Genomic DNA, 12,793 nt, shown 5'->3' on the forward strand with positions numbered 1-12,793 from the left:
CTCCCCCAGCTCATGAACTTTCTCACTCTCTCTCTCTCGCAAAAAAATAAACAAGCAAACAAACAAACAAATAAAATCTTAAAAAAAAAAAAAAAAGAAAGAGGAACTTAATGGCTTTGCCCTTTCTCTGGTTTCAATAAAGTGGAAGAATTGTCCAGCCAGGGCTCATCGGAGGTTGAGAGAGATGCAGGCCACTCTCAACTAATTTCAAAACAGAAGATGCCCCAACAGGCATCAACATGTCATCTGCAAAACAACCCCAAAGGGAGGTAGGTGCTGTAATGATCACCACTTCACAGAGGAGGAAACTGAGGCAGACAGGTGGGCATCTGTCCCAGGCCACATGTGGGTACGTGCACTGGCCCTTCTGGGCACCCTGCCTGTCCAGACAGGCCGTGGCCCCCATGTGTTCTGCAATGCTCTGGGGGGCGGGGGGGCTTTGGGGGTGTGTGGACAGGCTGAGCTGGGCGGCCAACACCTCGTTCCCCTGGGGGTGGCACGGATGCCCACCCCCCAAATGTGTGTCAGACAAACGTTCAGGACAAGCGTGGCGTGCTCGCCCGGAATTGGGTCAGGGAGCTCCCAGAGGGACATGGCCTGTGCCTGTGGACGGGGAAAGGCCCCCCAGTCACTGCTCGCCCCACCTGGCATCGTTCCTGTGCCCGAGAGCATGGGGCACCCAGCATGCAGCGAGACCGTCTGTGATTCAGAGCATGACATCAGAAGAACCTCCGAATGGACATCCAGCTGCGTGAGATGGATGAGACCAGAGAATCTGTCTGGCAGGACCCGGCCCCTGCCCCACCTCTCTCTCCCAGGAATTTTCTAGCAGAAGCCCAGTCTCCAGACCTTCCTTGGCCCTAAGGCTCCACTTTGGGGATTCTCCAACCTTTCAGAGGCTGATCCAAGTTGTAGGCAGGTGTCCACTGCTCCTGACTTTCAGTATTTTTCAAAATGTGGCCCCGGGTCCTCTGCCCCCGAATCAGAATTTACTCTGCGTGAAAATGCAGAGTCCTAGGCTGGCGCCCTGGCCCCTAGGGGCATCTGCATTTCGGTAAGGGCCACGTGCCTCCCTGTGCAGGGAGGGAACCGCTGGGGATGGGGCTTTCGGCCGGTTTGTGAATTTGCTGGATCTTCAGGTCCATGTCCTCCACTCCAGCCCTCTTACTGCCAAGCAAGCACCGTGTACCCCAGCACCCCTCCGTCCTCCCCACCCACTACTCCCCAGGAATGAAGCTGCCTTTGGGGCCCTGGGGGCCTCCACCCCAGGGCACAGAAGGATATCAGCCAAGGGGATTTTGACTTGGACCAGCCCAGGAGAAGGAGCGTTTTAAACAAGGGTGCCCCTTCCTGGCCTTTGGCGTAATGAAGACACCCCAAGGGGCACCTCCCTTGAAGCCTCCCGCCTTGCCCACCACCTCATCTCACCAGCACTGGTGGCCCCCACGGGCACAAGGCCAGGGGCCTGTACAGGAACCCACCCCGAGACCCCCTAGGCCTGGAGATGGGCTCTGGCAGGGGACAGAGGCTGCCGCAGGGTAAAGGCTGGTCCAGCTCAGGAGGGACGGCTTCCCATGCTCAGCAGTCCTGGGCAGGTGTAGGGGAGGGAGACCCCACGGCCAGCAGCTCCCCACTCCCTTGAGCAGGGGTCTGTTCCGGGGGGGGTGGGGGGAGGTCATCTTCCTGGGAGGAGGCGCCTCCTCGTGCCAACTGAGCGCCCTGCTTTGTGAACCGAAGCTCTTCCTTCTTGTTCTGTCCTCCAGAGACTTGCTCAAATGATCAATACGCTTTTAATTAAATTCCAGCTGCTTCAAGAGGACTGTGTGGTCCCCTGGGTCTTTTTCTTTTTCTTCGAACAAGCTTCTTCCAGTATCTTGTGCTGGGGATCACGTGGGCCCTTGGGGAGCCATCTGATCCTCTGAACTTCCCAGGTCAAGGCCTCTCTTGAGGGGTAGGGCTTCTTTATTGGGCCCTACTCAGGACGCTGGGGCTGGGGGGGGGGCCTTCTCAAAGGCTGTAGACCCAGTGGATCCCCTCTGGCAGAGGCCTGTGTTGAATGGGAGTTATTTTGGGAGTAATGTGCATGACATTCAGGGGCAGTGGCCTGGCTTCTGAAGTCAAAACCCCTCAGTGCTGGGCACTCTTGCTCCCAGTGCCCACCTCCCTGGCATACAGTAGGTGTTCAATAAATGCTCATTGCATGAAAGGTGAGTTTTCCTTCTGCTGGAAATACCACCACCACCCCCCGCCCCCGGGAGATGACCCAGAGAGGTTTGGTGAGTGACTATCCACCCGCAGCTCCTGCCTGTGTGTGAGGCTCACTTGTCTCCTACGCGGGAAATGGAGAAAAGAGACTTTCGTAGAGGTATCCTCGAGGTGACTAGGAGGAAGGACACTGCTGCCCAGGGGCCCGGCCTGGGATCTCCTGCTGAAGAGAGGACACTCCAGCCACCGAGGTCAAGCAAAGAGCTTTTTATTCAGAGCACGAGGCGGGGGTTTGCGCCCAGGCTCCCTCCCTGTGGCCCTGGGCGTTTTGACAACAGCTACGATCCTGTCAGTTTGAGGCAAGCACGGTGTTAGGCTCTCGACAGCCGCCGCGGAGGGAAGGCCACCACGTCGGTGGTGACAGGAGGACAGTGAGGACAGGAAGCTCGGGGTTGGAGGGGTCAGCACCCGCGTGGCCCCGCCCGGGCCCCCTGAACGGGGTCTGACCGCAGGTCACAGGCCTCCCGAAGCCGCCGGGCACTCAGAGCTGGCTTGGGGGGCTGCCGGAGCCTCAGCACCCCTGTGACCACGGGCCTGACATTGCCAGCGGTGACCGGGGGACCCCCTTCCCATAGTCTAACGGCTGCCTCCTCCGGGGCTCCAGGGGGGGCATTGCTTTTCTCTGCGGCGTGGAGTATTTGGTATACAGTCGGCCGTGCCGGTGGCCCGGGGGCTGCCTCCCGGGTTAGGACAGCAAAGAGCAGTTCTCGGTGATCGGAACGGCTCTCCCAGAGCGGCTGGAGGCCTCGCCTGCCCAGACTGCGAGGGAACAGCCTTCAGAGCCGACCAGGGCTCGGGCCATCGTCATGAATAAATACTAAAGCTGATACGGATCAGGAAGATAGGCCTGCGGCCTGGTGGCTCTAGAGCCCTGCCATGCTCGTGGGATGTCCTCCCAGGGCTCTGCACCGGGACTAGGGCGGGCGGCTCTGGGAACACCGGCCCCTCTGAGTAGGTAACGCTGGGGTTCAATCAGGCTCATCCTGGTAGAGTGTGGGCTGTGTGTGTGTGTGTGTCTGTCTGTCTGTCTGTCTTCCTGGTTCATCGGTCTGCAGTCCCTGGCCACCACCCATCTTCCCAGACAAAATGGTCCCTATCTCGTGAGAAGTGGCTTAAAACACAGGCCGGACAGATTTCTGGGCAGTTCATGCCCGTGTGCGACTCTGTCCAGAGGGCAAGTGAATTAAGCTTTCCGGGGGAGGCCAGAGGGTCCCCATCTACACAGGTCCTCTCGCCGACCCCACCTCTGGACCGCTCCAAGCTGTCCACCTCAGCGACGATTCTAGCGTCTGTGCAACGGAATGGGGACTGAGTTTTGGAGCCGCTGTTGTGACACAGTTACCGTCCTGACCTGGGCACGGCCCTCACGTATGTGTGTGTCTAGCCCGGTATGGGGTCCTCCTCACACCAAGCCTGAGCTGGCGCAGGTCGCTGTGGCAGCCATGCCCTTCTGGTTTAGACAAGCTCGGGGTGGGGTGGGGGGGCCTCTCCGGGGAACAGCCGGGATCCTGCAACCTTTCGGGGCTGGTCTGTCCTGATGTCAGCGTCCCACCCCAGGTCCCCAAGGCCAGCCCTGCTCTGTCCTTCCATCCTCACATCATGGCCGTCGTTCTCCAAAGCCAGGAGCCAGGGCCCAACCTTCCCAAGAGAAGACAGACATCCCAAGAAAAGCCAAAGGCAAGTTCTTTTCTGCCCCGATCAGAGCTTCCTTTGCTGGCGAGGCTGTGCCAGGTGCGGGGACGCCCCGTCTCGGAAGGACACCCAATCCCGCTCTGGGCAGACTCTTCTTGGATGGCCTCTGAGAGTCTCTCATCCCCCTGTCACCCTCTGGTCCCGCCCCCCAAAACCTGGCCCAACCTGGGGAGAGGAGGAGGGGGTACAGGGGGATGGCAGTGGCCGTGAGCGGCCCGCGGGGAGCGGCAGGGGGGCAGGGGTGCGGGGCGGCGCGTCACAGCCACGCCGGGGCCACGACGCCTGCATCCAGGTCGCCAGTAGCTTTGCAGTGTGTGGCTCTCCCCCCACGGCGGCTTCACTCATCTGTCACCTCCACAGAGGCCTCGTCCTTCCTCTCCTCCGACTGCTCCTCCGTGGTCTCCGTGTTGTCCGTGTCGGACAGCGAGGCCGCCTGCCGCACCCAGTCCCTGTCCCGGAGAGGCTTTGGGTCGCACGGTCCGGAGAAGGGGTTGAGCCAGTTCGGGGAGAAGTCCCCACCAAAGGTCTCTTTCACCGACCTCCAGCTGCCCCTGCGCTCCCTGGGCTGGTGCTTTCGTTTGAGGCGCTCGATGCCCTGGAGGGTCAACGGGATACAGACGGTCAGCGGGGGGTGAGGGGGGCGGCCGGGACACGGCCCGCCCGGGGCCAGGTCAGTGGGGCACGAGCGGGGTGGGGGGGGGGCGGTGGGGAGCGGCACAGCAAGCAGGGGCCGGGGTCCCCCCAGCCTCGCTAGGTCAGGCCAGGCTGCCGAGGCGCCCAGGGCCGAGGAGTAACATGGCACTGGCCCTGAGAGCACTAAGAAGATGAGTCCTCCCTGGGGATTCTGGGCCCCGCCCCGCCCCCCCCCCCCAGCAGGTGCAGCCGACTCAGCATGAAGAAGGGGTGCGGGCAGTAAGGGGAGAGCGCGGGGCACGAACACGGGGGCCGAGGAAGCAGACTGTGTGCATGCGGCGGGCAGCCGGGGGGCGCACAGGCTCGCTGTGGGGAGGCCCGGCTCGGGCGGCAGGCGCGCCCTGCGACTGCTCCCAAGCTGCCCACTCACCTGCCGCGGGGCATCGGTCGGCTGCGACTCAGCTGCCAGGCCCCAGAAAGAGGGTGTGGGGGGTGGGGAGGGGAGAAGCCCGTAGGAGTTAAAGGTGCAGCCAGGTCAGCTCTCCAGGCCACAGCACCCTCCACAAAGGCTTTCAGCCCCACCGGGGCCTCTGCCTTCTCCGCCTCTTCCGGAAGCCAAGGGAAATTGCTGGGGTTTGCCAGGCACGGGCACTGCTCATTCACACGACTCATTCCACCTCAGAACGACCTCTGAGGACCTCGTTCTGGGTTCTCTTCTTTGCCACACCAGAGACTCACATAACTGGTATGATCCCTTCTGTTATGCAGAAAGAGAAACTGAGGCACACACACAGACTGAGACCTGCCCCATCCTCTGGGCCAGTTCTTCTCCAGAACTCTCTCTTCCCACTCCATCTCAGAGATTAGTTTCTCGGCTCTTGAAAAAAATTGTCGTTTAAAGAATCTGATCTCAAGGTATCTCCTTGGAAGATACTAATGACAAAGGGCAAACCAGGGAGGGAACTTTGCAGGTATCACCTTAACCGGATCAAAGGTAACATCGCCTCCGTGCCTTTCTTGCCCCAAACGCATAATCTTGATTTAATTGCGAGAAAACATTAGACGCAAATCGAAGGATATTCTACCGGATACCTAGCCTCTAATCTTCAAAAGGGTCAAAGTCTGATGAAAATGCTTTGGAACCAGACAGAAGTGATGGTTGTGCGGCATTATGAGTATACTCAATGCCAATGAAGCGCCACACACTAAAGCGGTTGGCTTTATGTTATGTGAATTTCATCTCAGTTTTTTTAAAAAGGGGGGTCAAGTTCATGAAAGACAGACAGGAGCGTCGCGGATTGGAGCAGACCACACACACATGACAAGCGATGCAATGGGACAGACAAGGGTCTCAGTGGGGGCACCTGGAGAAATCCGAATGAAGCATGTAGATCCGTTAAGGGTCTCAATCGATACCGTTCCCGGTTTTTGTATTTGTATTGTGGTTATATAAAATGGCTCCCTTTGGAAAGACTGAGGGAAAGATGTACAGGAGCTCTTTGAGCTGTTTTTGCCACTTTCTTGTAAGCCGGAAATTACGTCCCCACAATAAAAGGTTAAAAAAATAATCGGAGACACAAAGATGTGAGCAACAGAATCTTGAACACTGAGTAACAATGTGACAAGCTGGAAACACTCGAAATGCCCATAAAGATGGCTAAGTCTGCGATTCGACAAAGTGAAACACGACACAGCCATGAAACAATGGTGTTGATACAGTTCTGCGTCACATTGGAAAATCCCGTCCACTGGTGACAAGAAAAGAAAGCCAGGTTAGTTGCACCTGATGTCATGGGACCTGTGTTACCTTTGGGGATGATGGGGTCTGAGGTGGTTCGTATCTATTTCTGTGGACTTCCCACATGTTGCAAGCTTTCACCAACGAGCGGGTGTTACTGTCATAATCAGAAGAGAAGAGCTGTTTCAGAAAATGGACCTTGCTGGCAACTCTTCTGAGGGAGCCTCGCGTAGGTCAAGAGCCTGGGATGCTGTGCTGCTCATGGACCGGCCCCTCGCCAGGCCTCCCTACTTAGCAGAAGCTGCAGGGGCCACCTGAGGGGTCTTGCTTTGGGGGATGCTGTGTTCCCTTCCCGGGCAATCCTTTGCAGCCTGTCAAGAGAGGCATTTGAAACACGATTTCAGGGAAGCTGGGACATCGGGAGGCAGGGCAGGCGACAGAGGGGACATCCAGAAATGGCAGATAGACTGTATCCACACTGACTCAAAGCCATGACTGTGGGATCCTCACAACCACCCTGACAGGAGGTGGGTGTTGGTACTGACACTTGGCAGAGGGGAAAACAGAGGGTCTGAGTGGCCAAAACTTGTCCTGTTGGTCGTCGGAACCGGGGCGAGAACCAGTGTCTTCCTTCTGCCCAGGGCGTTTTCAATCCTCTTACAAATTCTTACTCTACCTGTGCTGACCACCAAGGCAGAGGAAAAAGCCAGAGAGGGAGAGGAAGCGTAAGAGCCCACAGGATGACTGTGTTCCGTGGCAAGCACTCTGGGATGACACTCAACCTCTTCACCAAGCTCGTAAGAACATTCCAGATCAGAGCCCGGCCCATCCACCAGATGAAGTTCCTGAGCAGGTAAGTGGACAAACATCCAGGTCAACTCTGAGTCGGGACAGAAGAAAATATTCCAAACGCATCTGAGGCCTAAGAGAGGTCTGAAAGAGCCAGGGGTCAGGAGGAGCCAGCGGGGTTTCTTTCTCCTGGTAGGACTCAAGTTTGACTTTTGTGTGGATTTACAGGCGTGCTGAAGGCAAAGTTCTTCAGCTGGAGGTCTGCAGAGGCAGCAGTATACCCACTTCAGGCCCAGGCGAACAAGAATGGTTGATTCCTGGGTAGGGGGCAGCGGCCGGAGCCAACATCTCTTGTAGGGAGGGTGTGGCTGGGGGCTTCGGGGGCCCCCTCTGCCAGGATGACACATGAGCTGTAAGCTGCGGGACCCACCAGAGTCCCCAGGATGAACGGACCAGGCCTAAGGCTCCTGAGGGAGGCAGAGACCCAAGCACAGGCTTTGTAAGGACTCAGCTGAGACCCACGGAGCCAGAGCTCACTGTACGCCCCCCCCCCACCGTCATCAGACGGAGAAAGTTGGCAACGCTGCTGCCCGCGCCACGTCCCTCCTCCTTCGATGGCCAGAGATCACTGTCTCTTCATCTGTAGTTTCACGTCCTTCTCCAACCCACAACTTGGACAATACTTTTCTGGGCAACCCGGCACCGCCCCCCCCACCCCCGAGTTTCACGAAACGATACTTAGTCCACAACTGTAACCCATTTTTATTTATTTATTTTTTAAAAAGGCCGCTGCACACCAACAAACTGGTCTCACAGATCATGAACCTTGTGACCGTGGTTTGAAGAGCAGAGGTCTAGCAGCGCTAGCGTTTACTGAAGCCACACCGGGTGCCGGACGCCATCCTCACAGTTCCGGTCACGACTCTCATTCAGTCCTCGCCTTGACCTTGTGATTTACATGGCCTCCCTGGTTTGACAGGGGAGATCACGGAGGCTTAAAGCAGATCACAGAGGCTTAAGTCAGCGACGGTCCAAAGTCACACTCGAAGGATGTCGCTGAGCAGGGCCTTGAACCAGAGACTGGGTGGGGCCAGGGGCTAAATGCCCGGTCACCAAGCTATGTAAGCTCAGCAGCAGAGAGATTCGGGGGCATCCTTACGTCCACAGATCAGGACATGTGCTTCCCCCAGGGACTTCTGCAAACACTCCTCCTTGGCTCCCGTGTGCGCGGGTGGACCCCTGGGGGCGACTCCCGATTTGCTAGGGTCCTCACGGCAGTCCTGCCACCGAGGACTTGTTTCCTGGGGGAGAGGGTGGGGGGATGAAGTCTCCACTTGGGGACGGCAGACTGGCCAGCAACTGGTTTCCGTGTCACTGTGAAGGCTTTATGTCCACTGAACCCCTCGGTGCAGAACCCAGGTGGACAGATGAAATGTGCAGGACTGCCGGCCAGACTAACAGTTTCGCTCCCCGTCAAACCAACAGGCTTTTCTTGTTTGCTCAGAATCACTTGCTGGGGAGGCTGTGGGTGGTAAGGGGGAGACGGTCTCCCGGTCAGCCCACCCCACCCAGCACCGCACGGGACCGTATCGTTGGCAGGCATCAGGGACCGACCACCTCCGGGGGACCCCTGCACGCCCCACAGGGACTCTCGGACTTGAGCGCGTGTCAGTCTCTTGGAGGGCCGTTCGATCCAGACTGCTGGATTTCCGGTCCGGTAGGTCTGGGGCGGGGCCTGAGAACGGGCATTTCTAACAAGTGCCTAGGTGATGCTGACGCTGCTGGTCTGGGGACCACACTCGGAAACACACGGCCTCCGGGCCCCACCAGCAAGAAGATCCTTGGGAGGGATTCTAGCAAGATCTTCCTCTTTTCCCATTTCTTTGGTATTCAAGGGCCCCTTCTATGTTGAGACCCCTGGCTCAGGTGGGTGGCTCACCCTTGGGGCTGATGCACTTACAAGCCCTGAGAAGAGAGGAACTTAAGGCCCATTAGCCTGGCTGGGGGAGCCCAACGCGGCCTCCGGAAGCCTCCGGTTTCTGGGTGATGCCCACCTCCCACAGCTGGTTCAGAAACAGTTCTTAGTCCCCCTCAGCCAACAGATCCCTGCAGCAGGAAGGTGGCTCGTAACTTTCTCGGCAGCCGAGCCTGAATGAGAAAGAACTGGTCATTCCAGGTGTCTCGCTTTGGTTCTTCTGAGATGAAGTATTCCACGGAAGAAACGGTGTGACACATGCATTGCTCCCCAAACTGACTTTGTGGGCACGAGGTCACCGAGCCCGGGCCCAGAGGCGGAGATCGGCCTGGATGGAGGCCTATGCATGTTCAGCTCAGTTGCTAGGAGCACACGCCTGAGGTCGCCAGGCGGGAAGGAGTCACCTAATCCAGCTCGCCACGTCACCTTCCTCTTTGTCTTTCCCTGCCACGCTCCAGGGCCCAGGCCCTGAAAGACCACGGCTGCCATGGGCTCAATGCCCAGTGCGCACCACCCAGCACTGTCGGAGCGCCTGTGCCGGAGCCAAAAGCCGGGGCCGCCTTTGTGTGGAGACATGTCCTCTGTCCTCAGCTGTCTGGGAAGACTGCGGGGATGCTCAGGGATGCCCGTTTCTTCCTGTGGGGATGCCAGGTTGCGGGCCGATCACTCCACAGCCCCATCCCTAGTCACTGAGCTCCCGGCAAAACGTCTCCCGCTTTGATGAAAGCGAGCGAGAAAAACCACAGGGAACCCGGGGTTTTCCTCTCTCCCGAGGGCAGCATTTCCCTCTGGCTGAAAGGCTCGTAGAAGCCCTCCGTGTCCCTCGTACAGGATGTGGAAAGCAGCCTTGTTCTCTGGGAAGGATATGCATAGGACGCTCAGATTTAAAGGATGAATTTCTAGGTTTAGGACTCTAAAAAAATAAAATCAGTATGTTTTCAGCACTATCTACTGCACTTCTGACATTCCATGGGAAAAAGAACCAACCTGGGTCACTTTAAAAAAAAAAAAAGTGCCTTGGGCGCCTGGGTGGCTCAGTCGTAAAGCGTCTGCCTTCGGCTCAGGTCATGATCCCAGGGTCCTGGGATCGAGCCCCCGCATCGGGCTCCCTGCTCGGCGGGAAGCCTGCTTCTCCCTCTCCCACTCCCCCTGCTTGTGTTCCCTCTCTCGCTGTCTCTCTCTCTGTCAAATAAATAAATAAAATCTTTAAAAAAAATTAAAAAAAATTTTTAAAAAGTGCCTGGAAGATGGAGTCTTTGGAGGGCATCCCAATACGCAAAAACATTCCCCCGGCAGGAGGACCAGATGCAGCGCCGCCTCCCAAGGGAGTGGCGGGAGCGGGCCAGAGCCCTCAAGACCGCTCTAAGTCACAGCCACACTTCTACACACACCTCAGTAACCGTTAAAAAGGAAAAAAAAAAAGGGAGCCCATGGGAAACAAATGCTATAAACTAGATTTAAACACTAGATTAAAAACAAACAAACAAACAAAAAACAAACCCGCTTCAGACCTCAGCCTTGACTTAGGGCATCAAGAGCACAGGAGAGGCAAGCCGGGGTCCACTGCCTTGGGGATGGCCGTGGAGTTCTCTGGTGACACGGGAGGGATGAGGAGGAGCTCCTCAAAGTGCTGGAACGGCCTGTGGTTTCCAGCGCCTTCCTCTGGCTCGACGCTGCTTTCTGCTGGGTGCGCAGAGGGAAACGGTCTCTCCCCCGTGCCGGGCGCTCCAGCAAACTCTGCAGATGGGAAGGTGTAACCTGGGATTCAGGCGGCAGAAGCCAAACGAGAGGCCGGGGGTGGTGGGCAGGCTCGGTCAAGGGCGGTTGGCCAACGTATCCTTAGAAACAGCACAGCGGACATCTCGTGCAAGCGGAGGAGCAGAAATAAATATCCTTTAAGAGCCATGGAACAGAGGCCCTACCGTAGCCAGCACGCCTGGCCCGGACGATCGGCTCTCCCTGAAGGCAGCAGGGAGAGAGCACGGCTCAATGAGAACAGGTTTTGGAAAAATTTTATTGCATTTTGTTTCCATGTGGAAGCACGGACAGAATTGAAAAGACGCAGCATGTTCCACTTAACTGTTCATGGAAAAATCACATGGCTCGATGAGCTTCCTCCCTAACCTGGATTGGGTTTCATAAACCTTATCCCCCACCCCACCCCAAGCACAAGCTAAAAAAGGTTTGTGGTGATCACTTATAAAAAACCAAATCCACATGTACGAATTCACAGATGGTCAGTCCTCTGATTTCTGTGACTTCTGCATTGGCTGGGCCCTCCCTGTCCCTCGGCCTCCTCATGTCCCCACTCTCTTCCGGCCTTCCTCTTGGAAGGGGGATTTCACAGGGGAAGTGCCTCCGGGGGGCAAGGCCGGTTCCCGGGAGCGGGGTGGCCATCCACCAGCTTGCAGAAGTCTGGGGGCCATAATGCCGACCTTGCCGGGACGCCGGCCTCCCAGGTTAAGATACAGATAAGACATGGCTACGTGCACATGTAGGTGTCTAAAACATCAGAAAGGGAACCTGCTTTAGAGATTTACAAAATGGGGTGGAGGGGGTTGACGCGCTGGGGGATGTGGCTGTGTCACTCAGCATTAGCGCCGCTAACCGGCCACCTTGCAGGGAGGGCGACAGGGAGGGGTGCTAAGAGTAAGCAGCCGTGACAAAGGCAACCTGAAATCACATGATCTGTTTTCTCCTTTTGACTGTGTAAGGCATTTAGAGCTGGAAAAACTTCGCTCCTTCACACTCTTCCAAATAATCAGCAGGAATATAACTGGTGATTCGGAATACAAATAAGACCCCTTTGATCCCACCTCCCCCAAAGTCACTCAACACACCCAAGCCCATTGAGTACAAGGAGGCAAACCGTGTCCACACTGGGGGATGAGGCCGCGGAGCCAAGGGCCCTTCTTAGGGCTCCGGCCCTGATCCTGCCCCTCGCGGCCACACGAGGTAAGCATCCGTCTTCGGTGACGTTTTAAGTCCCACGGGGGCGCCTGCCACGGCCTCCCGGGCAGCAGGAGGTCACGGCCCCCTGCCTCTCCTACGTACCCCCCACCAGGCATCCAGGCCAGTCCGTCCACGCGCCAGCCAGCTGCTCCCACAGTTAGTAGAGGCGGGCATGGCCCGGAGACAGCACCCTCCACATTAGTCAGGCCAGACAGACAGCAGAGAGGAAACCAGAGGCCAGAGAAGTGATTTTAAAAAAAGGAAAAAAAGAAGAGCAGCTTCGGTCACCAAAAAAATAGAAAGGATGATCTCTTAAAAATAAAACATGGGGACTTTTTTTTTTTTTTCTCTGCAATGCTCAGCCATTTTACTTGAGACGTTAAAAAAAAAAGTTTTAGAGTAGTTGGTTTGCTTTTTTTTTCGGTTTAAACATTCATGAGAACGGATGGGACGGTAGTGCTGTGCTGTGTGTGTCTGGGCGGCAATGCTGGTCAGGGTCCTTCAGACCACATACTGGTACGGGTCTGCCTTCCCTTGGTCTGGCGTGGCAAAGGGGCTGGCCCAGCCTAGAGAGAAGGGGTGGCCAAAAACGGCTTTCATGTTCATCCACTTTGTTTTTTTAGCCCATCTTCTCTCTTCCTTTTTCAATTGTTCTATTCCCTGAAAACAAGAACAATCATACTTTCAGTCAAGCACTCTATTGCTGTGGTTTTGGGGGAGGGATGTCCATTAGCTTGAGATGAATGGAG

The 12,793-nt window shown here is 56.7% G+C and overlaps 1 protein-coding gene across 4 annotated transcripts in view; it reads right to left on the reverse strand.

The window, feature by feature from the left end:
• Positions 1-2,472: 2,472 nt before the first annotated feature.
• The window catches only part of ZDHHC3 (zinc finger DHHC-type palmitoyltransferase 3), a 55,746-nt gene continuing 45,425 nt past the window's right edge, over positions 2,473-12,793 (reverse strand). For 3 of the 4 annotated variants that reach the window (XM_027582839.2, XM_027582842.2, XM_027582840.2), the window contains exon 7: positions 2,473-4,552. In XM_027582839.2, coding sequence (XP_027438640.1) covers positions 4,295-4,552 — 258 coding nt within the window. In that variant the 3' untranslated portion in view covers positions 2,473-4,294. Of the gene's footprint in view, positions 4,553-11,087; positions 12,705-12,793 lie in introns of those variants that run through there. The other variant, XM_027582843.1, reaches the window with a different exon arrangement.

This window comes from Zalophus californianus, chromosome 1 (genome assembly GCF_009762305.2).
Source record: "Zalophus californianus isolate mZalCal1 chromosome 1, mZalCal1.pri.v2, whole genome shotgun sequence".
NCBI classification, from domain to species: Eukaryota; Metazoa; Chordata; class Mammalia; order Carnivora; family Otariidae; genus Zalophus; species Zalophus californianus.